At 61.2% G+C, this 23,078-nt stretch overlaps 1 protein-coding gene across 4 annotated transcripts in view; it reads left to right on the forward strand.

The window, feature by feature from the left end:
* DNM2 (dynamin 2) overlaps window positions 1-23,078 on the forward strand; it is a 74,211-nt gene that overhangs the window by 46,901 nt on the left and 4,232 nt on the right. For 2 of the 4 annotated variants that reach the window (XM_075547052.1, XM_075547070.1), the window contains exons 7-17: window positions 961-1,103; window positions 2,604-2,739; window positions 5,142-5,209; window positions 6,923-7,061; window positions 7,831-7,917; window positions 8,941-9,011; window positions 11,815-11,866; window positions 15,998-16,111; window positions 18,950-19,059; window positions 20,393-20,504; window positions 20,805-20,969. In XM_075547052.1, the coding sequence (XP_075403167.1) occupies window positions 961-1,103; window positions 2,604-2,739; window positions 5,142-5,209; window positions 6,923-7,061; window positions 7,831-7,917; window positions 8,941-9,011; window positions 11,815-11,866; window positions 15,998-16,111; window positions 18,950-19,059; window positions 20,393-20,504; window positions 20,805-20,969 (1,197 nt within the window). Of the gene's footprint in view, window positions 1-960; window positions 1,104-2,603; window positions 2,740-5,141; window positions 5,210-5,755; window positions 5,895-6,922; window positions 7,062-7,830; window positions 7,918-8,940; window positions 9,012-11,814; window positions 11,867-15,997; window positions 16,112-18,949; window positions 19,060-20,392; window positions 20,505-20,804; window positions 20,970-23,078 lie in introns of all 4 variants that reach the window. The other 2 variants (XM_075547061.1, XM_075547042.1) reach the window with 1 other exon arrangement.

Consider the following 23,078-nt stretch of genomic DNA (forward strand, 5'->3'; position numbering starts at 1 on the left):
CCTGTGGTCCAAGGGCGGAGACACAGAGCCGGTCCGCCCTTGCTTGTTTCATCACAGTCCCAGGAGTCCTGGCCCCGCCAAGAGCACGTCCTGGTCTTTTATGTAGCCACGTCATCAGTCAGCGTCAGTCCCGGGCCACCTGGGCAGCCAGCCTCCTGTCTGCCTCCCCCACCCCCACTCCCTTCGTTTTCCTGCCCCGACCCCCGTTTGGCTTTTCACGACTTTAGCAGCACCATATATCCTGGCGACTCTGGGAGACAGAAAGAGCCTTTGTGGGACCATGCAGGAGACCTGGGGCCACTAACCCACCAGCAGCGCCTCCGTAAGATGAGCCCGTTGCCGTAAAGATGTAGTCTCAGAGAATGGGCTTGACAGCAGTGGGGGTCTCCCGGGCCACATCGTAGGTCTTTCTGTACTCCGGTACCCAGTGGTAGCCACAGGGGTTCAGTGGTAAAGGCTACTCCTTCCCTGCAGAAGCCCCGGGTTCCACCCCCATCCCGGCACCTCCTATGCAGCCAGCACCCACCTGCCAGGGGAAGCCGCACGCTCCTGTGAAGCTGAGCAGTTTCCAGGGGAGCTTCTGGACTAAGGCTAGGAAGGCCTGCTGATCCACTTCTGGAAGTCAGCCCTCCATCCCTGGGGATGGAGCAGGACTAGGGGGCCGTGTTACCTGCAGTGGGGTTTTGTGTGGGTTCGCTGTGAGTTGGGGCCTCCTGGGGCAGTGTCTGAGTGGTCACGCCCCTGGGCCCCAGCCCCGAACCAGAGCAGCACAGGTTTCACTCTGCGGACCGTGCCGGGCCCTCAGCCTTCCCCTAGCTGGCACGTCCTCATGTTCTGGGCATCAGACGGTTCTGGCACGTCCGCTAGAGTTTGCGGGGCCACTGCGCTTGGAGGGACCTGGGGCACCTTCTGCCCCACCCCGGCATCCCGTGCCCACTCACCTCTGGCTTTCTTCTGCAGCAACTGACCAACCATATCCGGGAGTCGCTGCCAGCCCTGCGCAGCAAGCTGCAGAGCCAGGTGCTGTCCCTGGAGAAGGAGGTGGAGGAGTACAAGAACTTCCGGCCCGATGACCCCACGCGCAAAACCAAAGCCCTGCTGCAGTACGTGCCCTGCCTAGATCCAGCCCCTGGTCCTTCTCCGGTCACGAGAGGACACCATGGTGGACAAGGCCCTCCCCTCCCCTGGCCCCTAGGGACCCTGCTGGGGGTGGGGACAGGAAACATGTCAGTAGGGTGATGGTGAGATGTTAATGCCGTGGGGGGCTGGATGCCCAGGTGTTAACCGGAGGTGGCACAGCGGGGAAGAGGTGTGGACTGACCAGAGCAGGGCCGAGCTCCAGTGCACAGGTGCCCTCTGGCGGCCGCAGGGAGGATTGTCCAGGGACAGCTGGAGGCAGGCTACGTGGGAGTCCCAGCGAGGTATTAATATTAGCCAGCAGGCTGGGTGTGCAGACCCACTTTGAGGAGACAGGGGAGCTGCTCCTGAGAAGTCAGCCTGGAAAGCTATGGGGAGCAGTGTCTGCTGGGCCCCTGTCCCTTCCCGTGGCCTTGTTAGGCTGCCTGGCCCAGAGTTCCAAGAACCTGAAGGGGGGTTGGCTGTGAAAATGCACCCGAGGGGGCCGAGCGGCGGAGTGGGTTGAGCTGTCATTTACCCAGTCAGCAGTCTGAACCCGGCAGCCACTCCGCAGGAGAGAGGTGAGGCTCTGCACACCTCCAAATCCCAGGGGCAGCCCCTCACTGAGGGCCCTGCAGTTTCACTCTCAGTCGAAAGCGACTATGGCAGTGAGTGGGGAGTTGGCCCTGAATGCCCGCTTCTGTCTGGAACCAAGTCCTGTCCCTGTCCCCCCCTCCCTGTGAGTCTGAGCAGCAGCAGCAGCAGTGGGGGCAGGCTGTGGGTCCGAGCAGCAGCGGCGGGGCCAGTCTGTGGGTTGCATGCCTTCTGTCTCCCAGGCAAGCACCCTGATGGTTTTTGCTTCCACAGAAGAAAACAGGCTCTTCCTTCTCTGTGGTTCGCGTCCCTTCGTCGCCACGTCTAAATGGCATCGAGAGATGCTTTTTTGAAAAGGCCAGGCTGGTTTTAAGGTCCCCACTTGCGCTTGCGATATTTTGTCGGTCAAGGGAGCCTCTCAGAAACTAGAAAGGTGCCTCTCGACTGTAAATGTGCCCCTTCCCTCCTGTGACGGCACATGACAGCCCGCGACAGAGCCACTGCTGGGTCCTCACGGTGCAGACGAGGAGACTGAGGCTCAGAGCAGCAAAGCCAGAAGGCCCGCTGACCAGTCAGCAGAAAGCTGGGTGTAACAGCCACCTAGAGCCCTTCCCCCACCCAGTGAAGGTCAAGGGTCACGGGCAGCCGGTCACTTTGTGTAGAGAGGTGGCCCTAGCCAGCTGGAGCCCCTCCTTGCAGGACTGGCTAGCTTCCTAGCGGGGGGGAGGGAGGGACTAAGGAAGAACAGCCCCCACAGGCGGGGAGGATTGCGAACTGGTCCCCTCCAGGCCAGCGAGTGCCGGGGACTGTGGCATCGTGTCCGGGAAAGGGCAGGAGGCTGGCTCACCCCACGGGGCCCAGCCTGATGGCGCCGTTCCCTCCCTCCTGCACAGGATGGTCCAGCAGTTCGGGGTGGACTTCGAGAAGAGGATCGAGGGCTCGGGCGACCAGGTGGACACCCTGGAGCTTTCGGGGGGCGCCCGCATCAATCGCATCTTCCACGAGCGGTTCCCCTTCGAGCTGGTCAAGGTAGCCCGGGGTAGGGGGTGCCCCCTGTCTCCCTGTGCAACACACCCTCCCAGGCAGGCCATGTGTGGGCCCTCACCCTGGCCACCAGGCCCAATCCCACTGTCCAGAAAGCTGGGCCCCAGGGGGCGTGCCTACCTGCTGACCACAGAGCTGAGGCAGGGCCCCCTCCCCTAAGTCCTCACAGAGAGAAAGGCGAATTCTTTGCAAAAGACAAAATGTAGGCAAATGGCTGCAGGAAGAGGTCCCCAGCGTGCCCCTGAAGGACATCACAAGCCGGTGGCACTCCTCCCTAGCAAACCAGAGTGGGTCGTCAGCCTCCCGTGCTCTGAAGGTAGACCTGAAGCTGGCCTGCCCCTCCTGCCTCCTGATTCTTCTCCATTTGGCAGGTGTCTTTTTTTTTTTTACCTTGAGCACGAAGCATCTTTGAAGAAACAGAAGCCTCCTTTTTATGACATGCCACAGAGACAGACAGACTCCCACACTGCTTAGCCTCCGCATGACAACTCTGAACTCCCTGCTGGGCATCCTCTCAGGGTCCTTCCTGTGTGGGGCACTCTGACCTCCACACCTGTGGGTGCCACCCTAGAGGAGGGACACACACACACACCTGTTGCCCGTGAATGTTTCTCGGGCAGTATGTTTCAGTGGTGGAATCCTTGCCTGCCTTCCCCAAGGAGACGGGTTCTCCTTCCAGCTGGTACTCCCCAAAAAAGTGGCGAGTCGATTGCTGCTTTGAGGCCGAAATTGCCCTCAGTGGCACCTCCAGACGAAGAAAGACCTGGCAGTCTGCTCTGAGCCATCAGCCTCAGAATGATGGCCAGCCACAGTGGTCCAGTCTACATGCAGTTCGAGCGAGGGCAGCATGGCCAGGCAGCATGCTGTGCAGTTGTGTTTTTTTTGGGGGGGGGGGGCATGCACCACGAGCCAGGGCTGCTTTGACGGCAGTACCCAGCCAGGACGAAGCACACATTGCAGGCCTCCAGCGGGCTGCGTCCCCTGCCCCCTGCCCCTTGCACGTGGTGTCTTGCGTAGGTCTCGGTACTCGTGCCCACTGCCAGTCTCTCAGCCTGGGATCTGCCGGTGGATAGCAGAGACGGCGCTTTCCACAGATTTATAAATGTACCGATAATGGAAGGCAATCCGGGTGGATGGCGGAATAAAGAAGAGGAAGAGGTCCTAGACTTAGTGTTAAGTCAGCCTCTGCTCAGAGCAGAACCCCATCAGAAGAGCTGCTTCTCCCGGGGTGTTGCTGCTAACTGGGAGGGGCCCCCTTGGCAGAGGGGGCGGCTGCCTCCCGTCCAGATGGTCTTGGGCACTCCTGGGGCAGCCCCGATCGAGTCGGGGCAGACTGTGTTTCACCTGCTCCAGATGCAGGACTAGTCCCAGGGGGTTTGTCTTCTCCTGCCATCCTTTGCCCACGCAAACACCACACCTGGGGTGAACAGTGACACGTGAGCTCTCTCTTCGTTGGTGCCACTGAGTCAGGCCCGACCTTGTCATCCTCACAGGCCCGGCTTACCGTCAGCCACGGTGTCAGCGTGTCTCATCAAAGGCCTGCTCTTTTTTTCCCTGCCCCCAGGCGCGGCCCCTCCTGACCTCCGTGTGGGGAGGTCTCACCATCCTGGCCTGCACAAGGCGTCCTGACTGTACGCCTTCCTGTCAGGCTTGTTTAGTCTTCTGTCCGCCCGTGGCCGAGTGAGAACCCCTCGCGAGCGCCTTGGCTCAAAGGCGTGCGTTCCCCCAGCCTTCTTTGTTCAGTGTCCAGCTTTCACGTGCACTTGGGCTGATTGAAAAGACCACGGCTTGGGTCATGTGTCAGTCTGGGTTGACTAGAGGAACAAGTTCAAAGACACTAAGAAAATATCCCAGCCCAGTCTAGATCAAGTCCTTAAGTCGTGTATTAGCCCATATGCTCTATACTAGTTTGTGAGTTCCACACGTGCAATGGTACCGAAAGCAGGACGATCACAGGACAGTGGGTGAAAAGTGGTGTGGGTGCATTTCAGTGCTGGCGTGGGTCTCCACGTGGCTCCTCCAGCTTCAGGGCTGTGGCTCCATCAGTGTAGCTCCTGTGGCTTGTCAGCAGGAAGATGAAGCAGAGAGTGTGAGGATCTGGCCTCCAGTGAGCTATTTGTCTCCATAGTGCCTCCAGATGAGACCATCAAGCCGGCTCATCTACGACCGGCTCAACTCCACCCCTTCACTCTTATGTAACTGCTACAGGTCACATGCACCCCCATTCTCAAAGTGACACCCCTGCGCTTCAGGACATTAGGGCTCTCGCCTAGTATGCCTGCCCAGTCCATTGTTTGATTTTTAAGGCCCAGCGTTCGCCTCCAGGGCAGTGGGGGTGGGGGGCTGCTCCCTGCATTCAGTTGGCATGTCTGTCTGTCTGTCCTCAGATGGAGTTTGATGAGAAGGACTTGCGACGAGAGATCAGCTATGCCATCAAGAACATCCACGGAGTCAGGCAGGTCCCCCAGGGGGGTCATCATCTTCCCCTCACCTCCACAGTGTAGCCCCCGCCCCCCAAGAACTCTGGGCACCCTGATTCTGAGGCCTTGATGGGTCTTGGGTAGTTTCCAGGAGCTGTAAGGCTCTCCCAGTGAGCATCTGGGGGTACTTCAGTCTGGCATAAATGGGTCACAGGCCTTCTACCCCCACCCCACCCGTGCCTCCCTAGAGCTTGGCATGAACAGGACCCCCCAGGGGAAAGCAAGGCGGCCTAACGGAGAGGGGTGGAGTAGAATTGCAACTGTGATAGCCCAGTGTGCTTCCCTCCTTGGGGAGTCCCTGTGCCCCATGATCCTTCTGCATCACCCTTCCTGGTCTCACCAAGAGCGGGGTGCTTCCATCCCACCGCCTCTCGACCTGGGTCTGCCAGTTGTCCCGGGGGGTCTGTGTAGTGGCCTCTGGGCCCCCACCCTTTGTCTGTAGCACCCCACCCCCAGTGCCTGTGGAATTGCTGACGGTACTTTGCCTTACCTCCTCTGCCCCCGGGCTCGGGTGACTCTAGGACGGGGCTCTTCACCCCGGACATGGCGTTCGAGGCCATTGTGAAAAAGCAGGTGGTCAAGCTGAAAGAGCCCTGTCTGAAATGCGTCGACCTGGTCATCCAGGAGCTAACCAATACCGTTAGGCAGTGTACCAGTAAGGTACTGGACCCTCGCAGGCGACTCCTGGCGCGGGGGTTTGGTATCAGGCTCCCTGGGCTGGCACCTTGGTTCCCTAGACTGGGGGTGATGGGGAGGGGGGATTGTCGGCCTGGGCCCCCCTGATGGTGCCGGGTCTTTACACGGGTGAGACCAGAGGGCAGGTCTCCAGAGGTCCTGATACCAAGCCTAGCATGTGTCTATACAACTACTGTCTCATGTGAGCTGACGCTGCTTCAAACACTCTCTTCTGGGAAGCAGAGAGGGGGACCCTGAGCCTCCCTGGCTGCCCTGCCACCCCCACCCCAGCCAATGTCTGGGCACTGGGGCGACCCTGGATCCGGCCTCCTGTGAGAACACGACCGCAGTGCCCACAGCTAAACGCCCTGGGCTCACTAGCCGATAGCCAGTCCTCTGTGCCTGTGGCTGCGGCGCCTCCCCCACGTTGGGGGGGTAGTGGCACCTGGCTCCTCAGGGCCTGTTTCCCAGAACAGCTTGCTTAAGCCAAGCCGTGGACATGCTTCCCTGGGGGCAGTGTGTGCTGCGCGCCCCCTGGGGCTGTGGCTTGGTGGCCCCTCACCCACCCCACCCCACTCCACCGAGGCAGGAGGGTGCCCCTGCCGCTCTCACTCCCCAGCCTGGGAAAGCCCACATTTGCTTCCAAAGCTTCTGCAATTGGAACAGGAAATAACCAAATCAGACCCCCCAGAAAACTTTCAGGCCTCCGCTGGATTGGCGATGACGGCCCATGCATGTCACTGATTCGGCCTTCAAGTGCCTGGGGAGCGGGGGGCGGAGCCCAGCTGGTGGCACTTGTAGCCGCCGGGCCCTTGCTGAGCAAACCCCACCGCCCAGGAGACCCCCACCCCACCCCCATCCGGATCCAGAGCAGCTTTGGGCAGATGTGGGCACAGGCTCCTACATGCACGTGACTAACATGCTGCCTCTGTTTTCTTCTCTCTCCTTATGTGTCCCGCCCCCTGTGTGTGCGTGTGTGGCCTGCCTGGTCCCTGGGTGTCTTTCTGCCTCAGGACGGGGCTCTTCACCCCCGACATGGCCTTTGAAGCCATTGTGAAAAAACAGATTGTAAAGCTCAAAGAGCCGAGCCTGAAGTGCGTTGACCTCGTGGTCTCAGAACTGACCGCGGTCATTAAAAAGTGTTCCCAGAAGGTAACAGCTTTCCTTGTTAGCACGCCGCACCCCGATTCCCTCCATGACCGACTCTCACACTCTGCCTCGGTGGGGACCCCTCTCCAGGAATGCATGTTCTCCCTTTGCCATTTGGGCCACCCGTGGGCGCGTGAGTCTGCGGTGCTGCCCACCCACCGCCTCGCGTTTACCGAGCACAGTTAGAGAGCCAGGTTCTGGAGAGGGAGAGGGAGGCACAGGTGGGGACTGTCGCCTCAGCGCACAGGCTTATGGGTCACCCTGCCCCGCCCCCAGACTGTGAACGTACCCCAGCCACCAGAGGTGCGGGGGTCCATGCAGCTTCATGGTTCCGACCTAGACAGCCCTAGAGGTGGAGGAAGGGATTGTTCTCCAGGGACCGGCAGCCCAGGCGCCCCCACACCTCCCTGGCACCACTGTGCCCTCATGAGCTTGGCCAGACCCCTCCCCTCCGTTGCCTGGCATGCGGTGTCCTGGCTGCCGGGCCAGACATGGGCGCCTCCTGCTTGCCCTGCTGCTTCGCTCCTCTGACTGCTGGCTCGCCCACTCAATGCCTTGCCACACACCCGTTTCCCCCACCCCCACCCCACCCTGCGCGCTCCCTGGCGGCCACGGGCCCATTTCTGCCTCCTGCTGAAGCAGCTTTGCTGGCATGGGCGGGGGCCGCGGCGGGCCTAACCGTACCTCCCATCACCTCCCGCCTTGTTTTCCTCTGTGTCGCTTCCTGGGCCCCAGGCCCCCAGCAGTGCTGCCACTCTGCTTCTTCCCCCAGCTCAGCTCCTACCCCCGGCTGCAGGAGGAGACGGAGCGCATCGTCACCACGCACATCCGAGAGCGGGAGGGCAAGACCAAGGACCAGGTAGGGGCCGGCTGCCTGCCCACCTCGCCCTCCTGCCCCGAGTCGAGTCACCACAACACCTTCTAGCACCCCACACCCTGTGACCGACCCCTGCAGTCAAGCCTCTGCCCCTGCCGTCTTCCAGGCTGTCACGTGACCTGGCCCCCTTTCTCTGTCTGGAAAAGGCAGGAAGGTGTGTGTATCGAGGGCCTGGGGCGAGCCGGTCCGTGGTCACGGATTTGAGTTCAGGGTCTCTGACTGGATTCCACTGCTGGGGGGGTGGGGGTGGGTTCTCAGATGTAGTCTGTGGCCTCGGGAGTTATTCCTTTCGCCCTCTGGGGGACTTCCAGGCCATCGAGTCATGCTGACACGTAGAGGACAGGGCAGAGCCTCCTGGGAGCTTCAGAGACTGACCCTTTCTGTATGTGAGCCACAGCACGGACTAGCTGGGACCACCCACCATCTTCCCCTCCCTGGGCCTCCTGCAGCCTGGAGGACCCGTGGCAGGGGTGCTCCCAAGGCCCCCTGGCGTCCCATTTATTTATGGGTCCCTGCGCCCCAGCTGAGTCTTGTCCCCTCCCTGGTCCTCGGCAGTCTCTGCTGTTGCCCGAGTCCCCGTGAGGAAGCCGAGGCCCAGGGACTGGGCCAGTGGGAGCCCGGTGTGTGGCGCCCTCCCTCACGGGCAGCCACCCTGTGAGCGGGCTGTGCGGTGGCCCCGTCGGCCCAGGTCATGGTGGCTGAGAGTGGCATGTGACTGCTGGTGCGGACCCTCGGTCCCAGCGTGCACACCTGCATGGGTGGTTCACATGGCGCCCCATCAGCCTGAGAACTCACTCGGTTATGGTCCCTGCCATCCCTGCCCGTGACCTGGAAGCCTCCCATTACAGCCCCATCCCACCTCCAGGGCAGGCCTCCCAGGGGCACCTGCAGGGGACCCAACCCGGTGCTCCAGCCCCCTCTGCTGGTGGGTCTGGGGAAGTGCGCTGGTCTCCGGCCTTCCCTGCCTGGCTGTGTTCAGGACTCAGGATCACCCTCTCCCCCCAGATCCTCCTCCTGATTGACATCGAGCTGTCCTACATCAACACGAACCACGAGGACTTCATTGGCTTTGCCAAGTATGTACTTCTCGGGGCAGTGGCTGGTGGGGGAGCACCGACCCCTTGGGGAGGCAGTCAGAGGACTGGGGTCCTGGGGTGAGACGCAGTGTGACCTGTTCTGCTCCTGGCTCCGTACCTGGAAGGTTGCCTGGACTGGTGGTGACTCTGGGGCCAGGGGGTGGGGGTGGGGCACCGGAGTGGGGAGTGGAAGGCGATGGGTGGCTGTGCTGAGCCGTGTCTAGAAAGTGCCGTCAGACGGACGAATAGACGGCCGCTTCTCCCACTAGGCTCCTCAGAGCAGACACCTGTTCCAGACCTGCTCACACCATGGGCTCGCAGCTCCATACAGGCTCAGAGCAGAGCCTTCTATAGGGCCAGCACCAGGGGCCAGGGCAGGACGGAGCTGGACATGCAGGTGGACTCAGGCCATCCACCCCTCTGATCCATTCACTCCGTGCTGTCTTGGTGGCTCCCCCAGGTCTCTGCCTGAGGCTGACACAGGGGGCCATTAACAAGCTGTCAGCAGTTTCCTGTGTGTTCACACTTTAGCCCTGCCTGGGAAGCCTCTGGGTCCAGGTGTGGAAAAGGCCGTCCATCACATGGGATTGCCATGGGAGGGAGCAGGTGAGGGGGAGACAGGAGCCTCCCTGCCACCCAGGCGTTGCCTTCTCAGAGGATCCGGGGCCTGCCCTCAGCGGGTGGTCTCCAGTAAGGGGTACGCTCACTGGGGGCAGTTCAGAGGCCTGGTGGCCATGGCGGGGAGGAGAGGAGAGGATAGCCTAGCCCGGAGGTGTGTGTGTGTGTGGAGAAGTTTCCCAGAGCCACAGCCTGGACTGACGTGCCCCCTAGAGAGCACTGATGGGTTCCTGTGCTGGGCACACATTTGGGAGTGGGGAGACGGAATGAGCTCAGCTCCCTGTAAGGCAAGCAGGTGGCCGGTGGGTGTGAGCCGTCTCCCTGGCTGGGCCACCCCCGCCGGCCATGGACTGAGCCCTGGGCAATGCTCTCCGGGGGTGCCGAGCAGGTCGGGCAGGCGGTCTCCAAGGGCTGCCCTCACAGCCACCAGGTGTGCGTAGGCAGCGAGCACAGGTCCCCTCCGTGTGCCACGTCTCTGCTTCTCGCCCTGCGCCCACAATTTCTTCTTACCATCTCTCCTGTCTGCTCTTTCCTCTGACCACTCTGCTCTTTCCTCTGGATTCCGGGCGGGGCCCTCCCGCTCACCCAGCTGTTACTATACTGAGCAGCTGGCAACAGGGTGGGTATTGCCTGCTGTGTGCCTTCTCCCTGGTGTGTGCGGGGTGGGCATCGGGCTGGGCATGGGGCCCCGCGCACTGGGGAGCCGGCCAAGGGGCCCCTGAGTCGGTGCTGAGTGTGCTCCCTCAGGCCTCCACTGGGAGCCTGCCACATGGGCCCTCTCCCTCTCGGACCCCACAGGCCAGGAAGGGTACTGGAGCCACCCACCGAGCCGTCAGGAAGATGCGAGCTGGGAGGAAGGGGTGGGTGAGGGGCTGCGGGAAAGGGGAGCAAAAGTCATGCAGGACCTGGAAAGACCTGCCTCGGGAGGTGTCATTCGAGCTGAGTGGCGACCACCGGGTGACAGGCACAAGGGACAAGGCAAGGAAGGTCAGGAAGTGGGAACCTGGGGGTGGGAGTTGGGGATCATCCCTGACCAGGGCAGGTGGATCTGAGAGAGGTGATGGGTAGCCCCCACTGCCAGGAGGGCTCTGCAGGCCCAGGTGAGCCCCTGGGCACCCCTCTCCCTCTCCAGGGCAGCCGGACGTCTGTGCCCCAAGGGTGGGGGCCTGGAGGACTTGAGAACTGGCACTCAGCCCGTGCTGTCCCAGTTCATTCTGCCTCCTTCGGACGCTGTTGATCAAAGGCTTGCCGTGCTTCCTGGGCTGTGCTTCTTGCGGCCCTCCAACACGGGAGTTAACAATGGCCCGACGAGAAGGCCCCACAGTGAGCTCACCGCGTGTTAGGAAGAATGCAAACCTGAAGAAGTCTAGAACCTGAAAAGCTTATTTCCGTCTCACACCCACGCCACACGCACTCACCTGCTTCCAACCCGCAGAGGCAGTCAGCAGAAAGTGCAGTAAGCTGGTTTGCTTCTTCCTGGAGTTCTTGAAATTGCAGCCAAAGCAATACGTTAAGAGAAGGGCTCGTGAACACAGACGTGACAGGAGAGTGTTGTAAGCTGTGTGCAGGTGACAGGAAGGCCTTACCAGGAGGCCACCAGGAGATGTTTTGGGTCGGGACCCCCAGGTTATGGGGTGGATGAAAACAGGATGTATGACGCAGACAAGCAAAGGACCTTGTGGCGGGCGGCAGGCCCCCGGGGGGGTCTTGGCTTTCCTCTGATCTGAGCCAGGAGCTGCCTGGAGGAGTGGTGGTTCCACAGAGGGCGGTCAGCCTGAGCAGCGTGTCCTCGTTGAAGCGTCCTTGTCTCAGTCCCCTGGGCTCAGAGCCACCTCAGACCTGGTGCTGGGTTGGGGACAGGAGCGAGAGAATGGCTGGTTACCTTAGCATTTCAACCCCTCGTCTGCCTGGTATGCGGGCTACTTGGGGCCATCATGGCCACCCTCGGGCCCACCCTGCAGGCTCCAGGATTCCGTGGCTTCTGGGAGTCCCTAGCTGGCGCTTTCAGGAGTGAGTGGGCTGAGATCATGGCCTCTGAGTCTCAGCTGAACCAGATCCGCTTCTCCAGAGCTCCCTCCCTCCCCTGGGCAGGAGGCACTTCTTGGCTACCCCGCCTGCCCTGATGGTAAGATCGCTTTCTCTTGCGGGGTCTCCCCCACATGAGCCGTCTCTGTTTTGCTTCCAGCGCCCAGCAGAGGAGCACGCAGCTGAACAAGAAGAGAGCCATTCCCAATCAGGTAGCCTAGCCTCCGGGCCACCTCCACCTGGGGGGATGCGGGGTTAGAGAGTCAGGAGGGCATGCAGGGGAGGCCCAGAAGCCAAAGGTGTAGTCTCAGACTCCCCCACCCCATTCCTGAACCCCCTCCCCATAGTTTCTGGGCTCAGCTTAGCTTTTGTTGTTTCCAAAGAGCGGTATGGGCACAGAAACTGGCCGGGCCTGCGGACAGGGGTGGGACTGGATTCCCAAAGGAAGGACAGTAACCCCAGGGGTTACAGCAGGCAGGTCGCAGCTGGGTGGGAGCTACGTTGGGTAAACCAGCTCAGGTGCGGCGGGTTCGGAGGGATGGAGAACCCCCTGGCCATGGGACAGGTTTTTTACAAGTCAGGGAGAGACACCTTTTTTCCCCACCCACTAAGAAAGCCGGTCACTTTACAGGGTGCCTGCCAGCCTCCCCTCTGCTCAGGGCGCGGCAGGGTGTGGGAGTAGGGCGGCTCCTGTTTATCTCGCACAGTTTGAGAGAAAGGATGCAGCCACTGCATGGTTTTTATTGATTTATTTTTTTATCTTTGCGCTTGCCATAGGTAATGCGTACGTTGTTGCTTTTTTTGTTTTGTTTCGGGAAATGATAATGAATTAAATATTAACACCATGAATATAATTAATAGCATGTAATTTTTTTTCTTTTGCTGTTTTTTTGTTTTGTTTTCCCCTCTGCTCTCCTCTCCTCCGGTCTGCGTGCTTCTCTTGCCCCTCCTCTGTCCCCTCGTGTCCCTCACACCTTTTCCTTGGCCTGCTCTTCCTTGAATTACCCACAACCCTAACTTTGTGTTTTCAAAGGGGGAGATCTTGGTAAGTACCCACTTAATGTGGTAGCAAACATTAGCGAATCTGGTAGCGGTGGAGACCCTGCTTACTCCGTAACACTCTCCCCTGGCCCCAATAACAACTAACCACAAAAGACGCTAACTGAGTCCCCACCCACTCCTCTCCTGCACTGCAGCCAGGGCTGGGGCTGGATGTGGCGCTCGCTGCCCCAGGATACGCTGATTTACATGGGGACTAACCTGACCATCACCTTTCTGGGGGGCCTGCCCCCTAGCTGCTTCCTACGGATCGGGGATGCCAGACACTTGGCTCACAATACCGCCCTCCCTCCCCTTATGTCCCAGCCCTCTGAAGCTTTGCCCAGGCCCCGTGGAACGCCTACTTTCTGCTGCCAGCCCTCCTCCTGTCTCTACGACAGACCTCGCTCACTGACCACGGCATGCTTCTCCACAGGCTGCGTCCTTCCGTCCTGTGCTCTGGGCAGACGCTGCTTATTGGCTCAGCACACTTTCCCTTGTGCCTTTGTCATGCGGTAGTAACCAGCCAAGGCCTTCTTGCCTACATATGCTCCGCTCCCCGTGCTGTGGCAGCTGTGACTTACCTCTCCTGTGCCCGTGGAGACCTCGTTAATCAATCTGGGAGCTCTCTCCTTTCCTCCTGCCTTTGTGAGAACAGTTGGTGAGGGTGTTCCTTCCACCCCATTCACTTCCCCTTGGCCTGTGGCAGACATCACTAATCAATCCTAACATCCCTTCCTGCTGTGCCCAGACACACGAGTGGGGTTTGCCCATCCCTGCTACGGGTTGGCCCCTCTTCCCCTGCTGGGCTGCTGTGGGGTGTGGGGCACAGCACAGCCCCAGGGAGAAAGTGACGCTACACAAGTCCCCTTCAGGACACTGGCCTCAGTCCCACCTGTTCCCCCTAGAAGCCCTGGTCTGGGCCCCCTTTCCACCAAGGCACTGGGCACTCCCAGCTGCCCTTTTGATGGGGCCTTATCAGGACCTTTCCAGTATCGGCCTCGGCGTGGTTTCCACCCACCTGAGACCCCCTTACTTCCTGCAGTCCCAGGACTTTAGTTGAACTTCTGTTCCCAGATCCCATGGCCACCAATCCAGGAGCTTCCATGTACCCAGTGGTGGCCTTGAGGTCTCTAAGCCCAGCACTGGGCCCCCCAATCCTCCCCCCAAGGGCTCATCTTGCCTGCTCCTGCCGCTGCCCCACCCTGGTCCCCCACGCTGCGTGCTGACACTGTGAGCCTGGAGCTTAGCGCTGCCTGCTACCTCTTCTGTGTCCGCTGCAGCTTCGCCATGCCTGGGCCTGTCGGGTGGCCCAGGTATTCGGGTGCAGAAGCCGCTGTCCTTCCCTCTGGGACTGTGCACCTGCCCCACCACTAGGTAGCACCATCACCCCCACAGCCCCCACCAGGCCACTCTCTCCAGGGCGGCTTGATGGGCAAGGGGGCCCAGGGGCTTCTGCCAGACCAACCCACGGCCTCTGGCTTCCCCAGCCTCCCGCCCTGAGCTCTGGGTGTGCTGCTCCTGGCGTCCCAAGGGGCAGGGCAGCCACTTGCCTGGCGGCACAACCAGTGCCCAGTTCCCGGCCAGGACGGTGGGGTGGGCAGTACCCTGTCCCCTCTTTCCCCCATTGTAAGTCAACAGCTGCACGAAGGTTTTTGAGACACCCACTCTGAGTCTCCCCCTCGCCCCAGAGAACAGGACAGGTGGGGCAACCCCTCCTGCTCTGGGTGGGGGGGGCCATAGGAGAGGGGTGCTCCTTGTGTGGACCCCGGTAGCCCCAAGGCTCTTCCCTGAAGCAGGATTCCTTTCTGGGTCTTCAAGGTAGCCCTGCGCTGAGTCTCAAGGCCGACTTGAGACTGTGGCCATAGTGGAAACCACCTACCAAGTTTACCCAGGGCTGTGACCCTTACCCTGGCCCTGGGGCTCCTGTTGCTCAAACCTAGAACGTCCTGGCCCAGCCAGAATGGCCAGCTACCCCGTTGCCAGCCGGGGCCTCAGAGCCTCTCCCGCTGGGCAGCCTGGCATGTCCCCAGGCAGCTGCAGGGTCCCAGGTGCTCTCCGTGGCACCCAGGGAGCGAGTTGCCCCCGGTGCGGGTGTGGGTAGCAGAGGACTATGTCATCAGCCTTCACAGGTGGCAGCTTACCTTGTCCCCAGCCTGGCCCTCTGTGGCCACGTCCACATCCATGGACCTCTGGGGCTGAGAGCCCATGGACAGGTCGGGGTCGGAAGAGAAAGCAGTTCTCCAGAGCCCCAGAACCTTCCAGAAAAGCCCTGTGGCCGTGTTTGTGCTTCTGTCCACCCTGGGGGCCCACGTCCTCTGCAGCTTGCCTGAGTGTGTCGCTGGCTGCCGGGGCCCCAGGTCGTCCTGCCCTGGCCTCACGTGCTTTCTGCTGTCCTGGAGTACACATTCAGAGGGTTGGGGGATCTGGCCCACACCTGCCTCTGTGGCTCTCCCCTCCCTCTGTCCCCGGGGTCACCACCTGTCTGCCACCCAGATGACAACTGCAGACCATCCCAGCCACCCGTGGGGTCCGCCCATGACAGGACCTCAGCATGTCACAGAGAGTCTCCCGGGCTTGGAGCCTGTGTGGGTGTTCCCCAGCCCCGAAGACCTTGCCAGTGCGCCTGGGGGAGACCTGGGGCAAGGCGTCTCCTCTTTCTGAGACTGGGGACAGCCTGTGAGGAAAGCTGGCCCGAGGGGCTGGCCAGTACCCAGTCAGAGCAGGTCGTCCCCAGGAGGGCCCTGCCTGGCCAGACAAGGTCATCCTCAGGTGGACAGCAGAGCCAGGTACCCGCTGAGCTGCTACTGGGTCCATCAGAGAGCTCGGCCCCAAGGAGGACGGAGAGGATGCCCAGGTCTATAGCGTGGTCCTTCAGCCACCCCAGAGGGCCCGAAGGACAGGGACTGTGGGCGTCCCTGAGTCGCACCTACCAGACCAAGTACTGTGCCCACTGCCACCTTGCCCAAGACCTGCCCCCAATGCCCCCAGCTCAAGCCTGACCATCCTCCTCGGCTACCCCCGCCACGGAGCACTGTGGCCCTGGGCCTCGGAGCAGCACGCTGGGATCCAGAGCGTGGCAGGTCCAGGTCTCCCACACACACACACACACATACCTGTAGGAACCTCAGGTGTGCTCTGGGCAACCCCGCTGGTGTCCCCAGAAAGCACTTGGGCAAGGCAGCATTTGGGTTTCCTGGCTTGGGGCTGGAGGTGTCTTTTCACCTGGTCTTGGGCTTCCCGCCTGGCTGTGGGAGAGGGCCGCCTGGTCCCCCACCCCACTGACCCCACCCCCTCGCCCACAGGTGATCCGCAAGGGCTGGCTGACCATCAACAACATCAGCCTGATGAAGGGCGGCTCCAAGGAGTACTGGTTTGTGCTGACCGCTGAGGCGCTGTCTTGGTACAAGGATGAGGAGGTCAGTGCTGCCGGGCCCCTCTGTTCCTGTGCCTTTGGGTCCAGGTGTCTCTTGAGCACCACCAGGGCCCGGTGATCCAGGCTCCACTCCCAGCCCCTCTTCATCCACCCGCTCCTCCAGGGCCTGGGAGGGTCCCCTGTAAATGTGCTGGCCCCTGGGGGCTCCCTGAAAGCTGAGCCCCTCCTGCCCCCCCCTCAAGATAGAGCCTTCTTCCCCAAACCCCCACCTGCCTGGGAGCAGGGCTGGGGGGAGCACTGCAGTCACCCCAAATGCCAGGAGAGGTGCACATCCTCGCTGGGGATGGGTCTTCCTTGTGGTGGTGCTGGGGGCACCCCTGTGCCTGGGCTTCCCCTTCACACCCTCCTGTTAACACCCCACCCCCAGCCAAGGCGAGCTGAGGTTACTGAGGGAGGAGGGGTGTCGGGTGACACGGGGTTGTCCGCTCCAGAGGAGCCCTGTGAGGGACATGGTGAGCTGCTGCTTCTAAAGCAGGGTCAGCAGAGCCACCATGCTGGTGTCCGGGGGACCGAGGGCTGGATGGCGCCTTCCCGAACCCCAGACACAACAGGCCTCATGGGGCCGGGGTGGGGTGGGGTGACGAGTTGGCCTTTTCTCCGGCCACGCCTGAGCTTTGAAACCAGGAGGGGTGGGGGTGGCGGTTGCTCCTTGGGAGCCTCAGTCACGCAGGGCCAGGCCAGTTTTGGGGGACTGCCCACAAGTTGAAAGCAGGCAGCCTGGCCTCCCTAAGTCCAATGTGCCTGTGGCCGGCATGGGGCGGAAGGGCTCCTTGTGGCCCAGACACAAAGCAGGCCTTGATCCCAGCCCCCCGCCCCCCCCAGTCTGGAGCCGCAGACGCGTACTTGTGGCGGCCACCCCAGGGGTCAGGCATGCGTCGTCCGAGAGGCAGACATGAAGTGTTTCTTTATTAAGACAATAGCAGGAGTGGCGAGTGAAGAGAGCCGGGTGGGAGGCTGGGGCGTGATTGGCCAGCGCCCCCCATACCCTCAGAGCGCCCCCTGCACATCCCTGAGCTACTGCTCCCCAACCCACCCCCAGGCCCCTCGTCTTCACTCCACTGGTCTTCCTCCCGAACTGCCACCCAGCCAGGGGTGCTGGGTGCCAACACTCACCTCCGGGTCGGCGTGGGGGTCGGGGAGGCCCCCAGGGGCGCTGCTCACCCAGCCCCGCCTAACCAATGTGCAGACTACTGTACACATCGAGAGCCCTGAACAGGTAGTCTGAACACTGGGACGGCGGGGCCGGTGTCCGGGCCCGGACCCACCGCTCCTCCGGCCGCAGCCGCGCCGCCTGTCTGACGTGGCATGTCTGGGGCCAGCACGCCGCATCTGGAGAAAGTTACGGGTTTTCAGGAAACACTAGGGAGTAGGGGTGGGGGTGGGGGTAGGGGCGGGGGAGAGGCAGCCAGGAGCCGGCCGAGGGGTGGGGGCTTGGAGCGTTTGGGCCTGTAGCCTCTATGTGCAGGGGGGGTATCTTTGGGGGCCGGGGTGGGGGGGAACCTTAGTAGGGACAGGAAGCAGGCACTCGTGTGTGTGTGTGTGTGTGTGTGTGTGTGTGTGTGTGTGTGTGTGTGTGTGTGTGTCTGCATGGCTGCAGGCAGCCGCAGGAAGACAGCAGCCGAGGTTCAGGGCAGAATTGTAACATAAGCACTTCCAGATGTGGCCTCTCTCGCTTGGGACCAGAATGGACTGTGACTCAGTTAGTTTACCCCCAGGCCAATGGGAGACTTCCTGCCTTGTGATTCTGGCAGGGTGGGGGTGGGAAAGTTCTATAAACTGCCAGGCCTGGGGGCTGCAGTACTAGAGCCCCTAGAACTCTCCTGTGCAGGGACCAGGCCTTGAAGCCTTCCCTCCACTGGTCTACAGGGCACGGGACCTCCCACCCCCAAGTCCTCTGTCCTGCCTCCTCCGTGCTCAGGACCTGTCTGGATGCATACAGTGGTGCTGCTGGGCTCAGAACAGGGGGCTCCCCTGCACCAGCAGGAGGCAGTGTTAGGGCTCAGCACATGGGGCTCCCCTGCACCAGCAGGAGGCAGGGCTAGGGCTCAGAACAGGGGGCTCCCCTGCACCAGCAGGAGGCAGGACTTGGGCTCTCCTGGGTTGAGAAATTGAAGGAGTTGGGGCAGGAGTGACATGCCCTAGCCAGGCAACCAGGGCCTGGCTGAGTGGCACCCCCACAGGCTGGCCTGAGGGCCTATGCCAAACCTGTGTCCTGCACTCCCCCTGCGGTGCTCTGGAACCTCCAGGTGGACAGGAGGACCCTGAGTGGCGCAGGGAAGTGTGTTGAGAACCACTTGGTAGCAGTGGGTTTTCAGTCAGCGGTGAGCAGCCATGTGTGAGTCAGGTGCTGCTGGGCACCCTGGAGAAGGAGGGGTGGCTTTTCATCAGGCCACTAGAGCCTAGTGGCCCATGAGCACCCTGTGCTGCGCGCGGGCTTGCTGGGCTGATAGGTGTCATCAAGTGTCCTGAGTCTGACACAGAGAACCTGAAGGGCCTCATCCCATGTTGGCTCTGTGACTGGTTGAAACTCGGTCCCTCTGTGTCTGGTCTGTAGGGTGGCATCAGACTTGGAAATCACCCCGGGACCTGTGTGTTGATGGAAGGGGCCCCAGGGTATTCTGTCACCCTCCTGGAGAGGGGGATGTCTGATTCAGGGAGGGGGCAGTTCTGAGCATCATCAGGATGTCGGCACCCCGGCTAGGAGCCTCTCAATCGTTCACTGCGCCAGGGAAATGCCAAGGGGAGGAGGTGAGGGAATAGAGTGGGGTGGGGGCCCCTGCAGGGTGCTCAGCCCAGGTTACTCGGCTCCCTCCGCCCTCAGGAGAAGGAGAAGAAGTACATGCTGCCGCTGGACAACCTCAAGATCCGCGACGTGGAGAAGGGCTTCATGTCCACCAAGCACATCTTCGCTGTCTTCAACACGGAGCAGAGGTGGGGGAGGCCGCACACCTGCCACAGGGGCCTTGGGGAAGAGCTCTCTGGGCAGGGTCCAGATGATGGATCGAGGGCCCACTGTGGCCGTGGACCTTGATGGCTGCTGTGGGGGGGACAGGGAGGGACTCAGGATGCTGGTCCCGGCAGATGCCCAAGGTTGAGCAGGGTGGGGCTGAGAACAGGGAGGAGGGGGTGTGGGTGCCAGAGATGGGGCGGAGGCTCTCGGGGAGGGTGGGAGGCAGTTCCTTGGAGCACAGTTGGGGCAGGGGCTATGGGCGGGGGTGGGTGTAATGTACTAAGTGCAGTGTGATCCCCAGAGCCGTGGAGTGTCTTGGATATGGGGTGGCCAGCTCCCTCAGGCAGGTGCCCCACTCTGCTGGGACGTGATGGGCACAAGGTAGAGAGCTGTTTGCCATTTGAAGTCAAGGAAGGCCAGGCTCTGCCTCCAGACCAGGTGCCAGGCTGCCTTCCACCCTCCTCAACCCCGCTTCTGCCTCTTTCCCCAACATGGCGGCCCGACCCCCAGCCTTGGCGCTTTGCCTGGTCACAGGGCCCTGCTTCGCCTCAAAGCTGTGTTTCACCCAAGGGCTTTGGTAGCAGGCTACCCACCTTGGCTCCACGTGTCCCATGGGATGCAGTATAGCCATGTGACTTGTGGGATGGGCCACAGTGGGAGCACACTGTCCGTGAATACTCGTTAATGGCCCTTCTGGCTTCTTCCCAGCCTTCCCTGCTGTCTGCTCGAAGACCCACACTTGCCCAGAAGTCTGGCCACCCTTCCTGGCAGAGGGCACACTCCAGACCTCCCTTTTCCAGGGAGTAGCCCCTGGCAGCTTGGGGCCCTTGGGGCAGACATTTGGTGGCATTGATGCCTGGGACCACGATAGCCCGTTCCACGGTGCCATAACCTTACCGCGTGGGCAGCCTGCGGCAGAGCGTGGTGGAAAGCATGCTGTCGGACAGCGCTGTTCCAGATGCTGGGCTGGGGGGAGGGGGGCGCTTCCCAGGCAGAGGGGGTTTTTGTGGGGCACATGCCTGCTCCCAAGGGGTTTGGGTTGGCAGCCTTTAGCCTCCAACGAGACACGCACAGGAGGAAGCAGGCAATTCCCAAAGGAAAGAGAGGAGACAGTTGAGCTACCCAAGCCCCCGGCCCCCATGGAGACGGGGCCAACCCTTGCCCAAGACCTCTGGGCTTGGAGTGCCAGGCTCAGGTTGTCACTTGGGGTCAGGCATAGCCCAGTGCCTGCACCTCGTGGGGCTGCGCCCCCCTGAGGTCTGCCGGCCTCCAGCTCCTCGGGGTCAAGGGTGTCCCCTTCCTTGCCCGCCACAGGAATGTCTACAAGGACCTGCGGCAAATTGAGCTGGCTTGTGACTCCCAGGAGGAAGTGGACAGCTGGAAGGCCTCCTTCCTCAGGGCAGGGGTCTACCCAGAGAAGGACCAGGTGAGGAGCGGCCTGCCAGCCCCTCCCCCACCCCTGTGGAAGGGAGGCTTGTAGCAGACACCTGCTCACGAGTGGCCCAGAGGCTCCCCACAGGGGCCCAGGACCGGGACAGAACGGCCTGGACACGGCTCCTCTGTCCTTTTCCCCTTCTCCCCTCCGTGAGGCCCAGGGACCTGATATTCCAGTCACTCGGGCCCAGGCCAGCCGGAGTCCCGTGATACGGCTCAGCCATGGGGTCATGAAGAACGCTTCCAGGGAAGGGGGCTGCCCCACTCACCACCTTCCCCTCCTCTCTCCTAGGCAGAAAACGAGGAGGGGACCCAGGAGAATACCTTCTCCATGGACCCTCAGCTGGAGCGCCAGGTGGAGACCATTCGCAACCTGGTGGACTCGTACGTGGCCATCATCAACAAGTCCATCCGGGACCTCATGCCGAAGACCATCATGCACATCATGATCAACAACGTGAGTGCGAGCAGCCAGCGAGTGGCCTGTAGTCACATCTGGCCTGGGGCACTCCCTCACCGCCACCGCGTCAGTGCCGCCTCATAGGGACCTCCCTGTGAGCTCCCAAGACCGTCCCCTTTGTGGGAGTAGAAATCCACGCTTCCTCCCGCAGAGCAGCTGGCGGTTTGGAATTGCCAACTCTTCAGATGGCAGCCCAAGGCCTAACTAACCCTACACCACCAGGGCTCCTGGCTTGGGCCACGGTGGGCATAACATTCAATCAAAGAGCAAGTCGCCCTGCTTTTAGAACTCAAGAATCCAGACAGGGAGTCAAGACAAATACTGTCAGCCTCTGAGTAGATGCTTCCTGGAGAGGAGCTGCGGTGTCTGGTCTGTGCACGAGTGAGTGAGCAGACACTGCCCAGCTCGGACCACTCACTGCCGCCCTCCTTCTCCTCCTCCTCCTCCTCCTCCTCCTCCTCCCCCTCCTCCTCCTCCCTTCTCCTCCTCCTCCTCCCCCTCCTCCCCCCCTCCTCCCCTTCTCCCTCTCCTCCTCCCCCTCCTCTTCTTCGTCCTCCCCCCAACCTCCCCCTCCTCCCCCTTCCCCCTCCCCTTCCTCCTCCTCCTCCTCCTCACCCCGCCCCCTGTGGGTGAGGGTAGAAAGCCCATTCCTCCTCCCAAGGAGCTCCCGCTGGTAGTTTCAAACTGCCGACCATGCAGGCCGAAGCCCAGCTTGCAACTCCAACACCCCCAGGGCTCCTCCTAGGAAGATGACCTTATTTAAAATAAAATCACTGTCGTCAAAGGAAGGAAAAAAAACATCTAGCTCCTCTAGAGAAATTGGCGGGCACGCACAGGCCAGCCCCGTGGTCACACCCCCACATCACCAAGTCGTGCTGGCCAGGCAGTGGGCTCTTGTGTGGGTCATTGGCCTCGGTCTCGTCCAGCATAGAGCTAGCTGCTCACAGGCCTTGAAGGCTATGGTTTTTCGGAAGGCAGTTGCCAGGCCCGTCTAAGTTCAGAGGGCCGACATTGCCGCGAGTGCTTAACCACCTGTGCCACCGGGAACCTTGATGTAAGCTCATTTCTTTGTGTCAGGGGAAGCCAGCCCCCAACACAGCATTACGGGTCCGGTAGACGCAATTATACAGCGATAATAAGTAAAGATCATAGTAAAGTTGTAGAGAACATGAGAGATAGAAGTGAAGCATTGAAATAAATGGAGTCAGACACAATCATCGTGCATGCTCACCTCAGCCCCGCTTGGTGGTCCACGTGGAGGGAGAGAGAGATTTAATGCTAGTTCAGGCTTTTATATTCTCTGGGGACATGCAAGCCCCCTAATTACAGGTGAGGACATCCGCACAGGAAGGGGTTGTGCTATAGGTTATACAGTAATGAGGGGGTGGTCTAGGGACATACATGCAACAGTAGGAGGGATTGGGGGTATACATATGGCAAGATGGGCGGGTCCTAGATTTAGGATGGCAACTTAACTTTGGATGTCACAGAGCCAGTTTGGCCTGTTCCCTGGCTCAACTGATAGAGACCATTATAGGTAGGGTATGAATGCTTCGTCACAGACCTCAGGGAGAAATAGTTTATTGTCCCCCACAGCAGGGAGTGAGGCCTGCCCTGTAGTCTGGTGACTAAACTGCCCTCAGGGAGTATGTCTGTAAGCAGCTGGCCTCCCCACACACTTTTGAGCCTCATGTCAACCCAGAGGGGAGGCACTGCCTGTGCCCCCAGTTTATAGAGGGGCACACAGGCCTGGAGAGGTGAAGAAAGCCGCCCGGAGTTGCTCAGAGAGGGTGAGCTTCAAGCCCACATGGAGTCCGGTCCCCGGGTGGCCTGGTGTGGGACCCTGCTGCCTGCCCAGGCTGACACCCAGCCTACCTTCGCCTGCAGGCACGACCTGCCTGCTTCGGGCACACCCGAGCATCCGAGGGCATTCGGGCTCCCTGGGCCCCTCGCTCCAAGCTGTCGGCAGCACCGAGCTTTTGACTTGTTGTGCGGTGCAGGTGGAGTTCACCCTGGCCCCAAACAGCCGTGTGTTCCAGCAGAAGGAAGCGCTGTCCTGCCCACCACTGCCACATTGGGGCCATTGTGGCCGCCTTTGTGTGCATC

Source organism: Tenrec ecaudatus, chromosome 1 (genome assembly GCF_050624435.1).
Source record: "Tenrec ecaudatus isolate mTenEca1 chromosome 1, mTenEca1.hap1, whole genome shotgun sequence".
Classification (NCBI taxonomy): domain Eukaryota; kingdom Metazoa; phylum Chordata; class Mammalia; order Afrosoricida; family Tenrecidae; genus Tenrec; species Tenrec ecaudatus.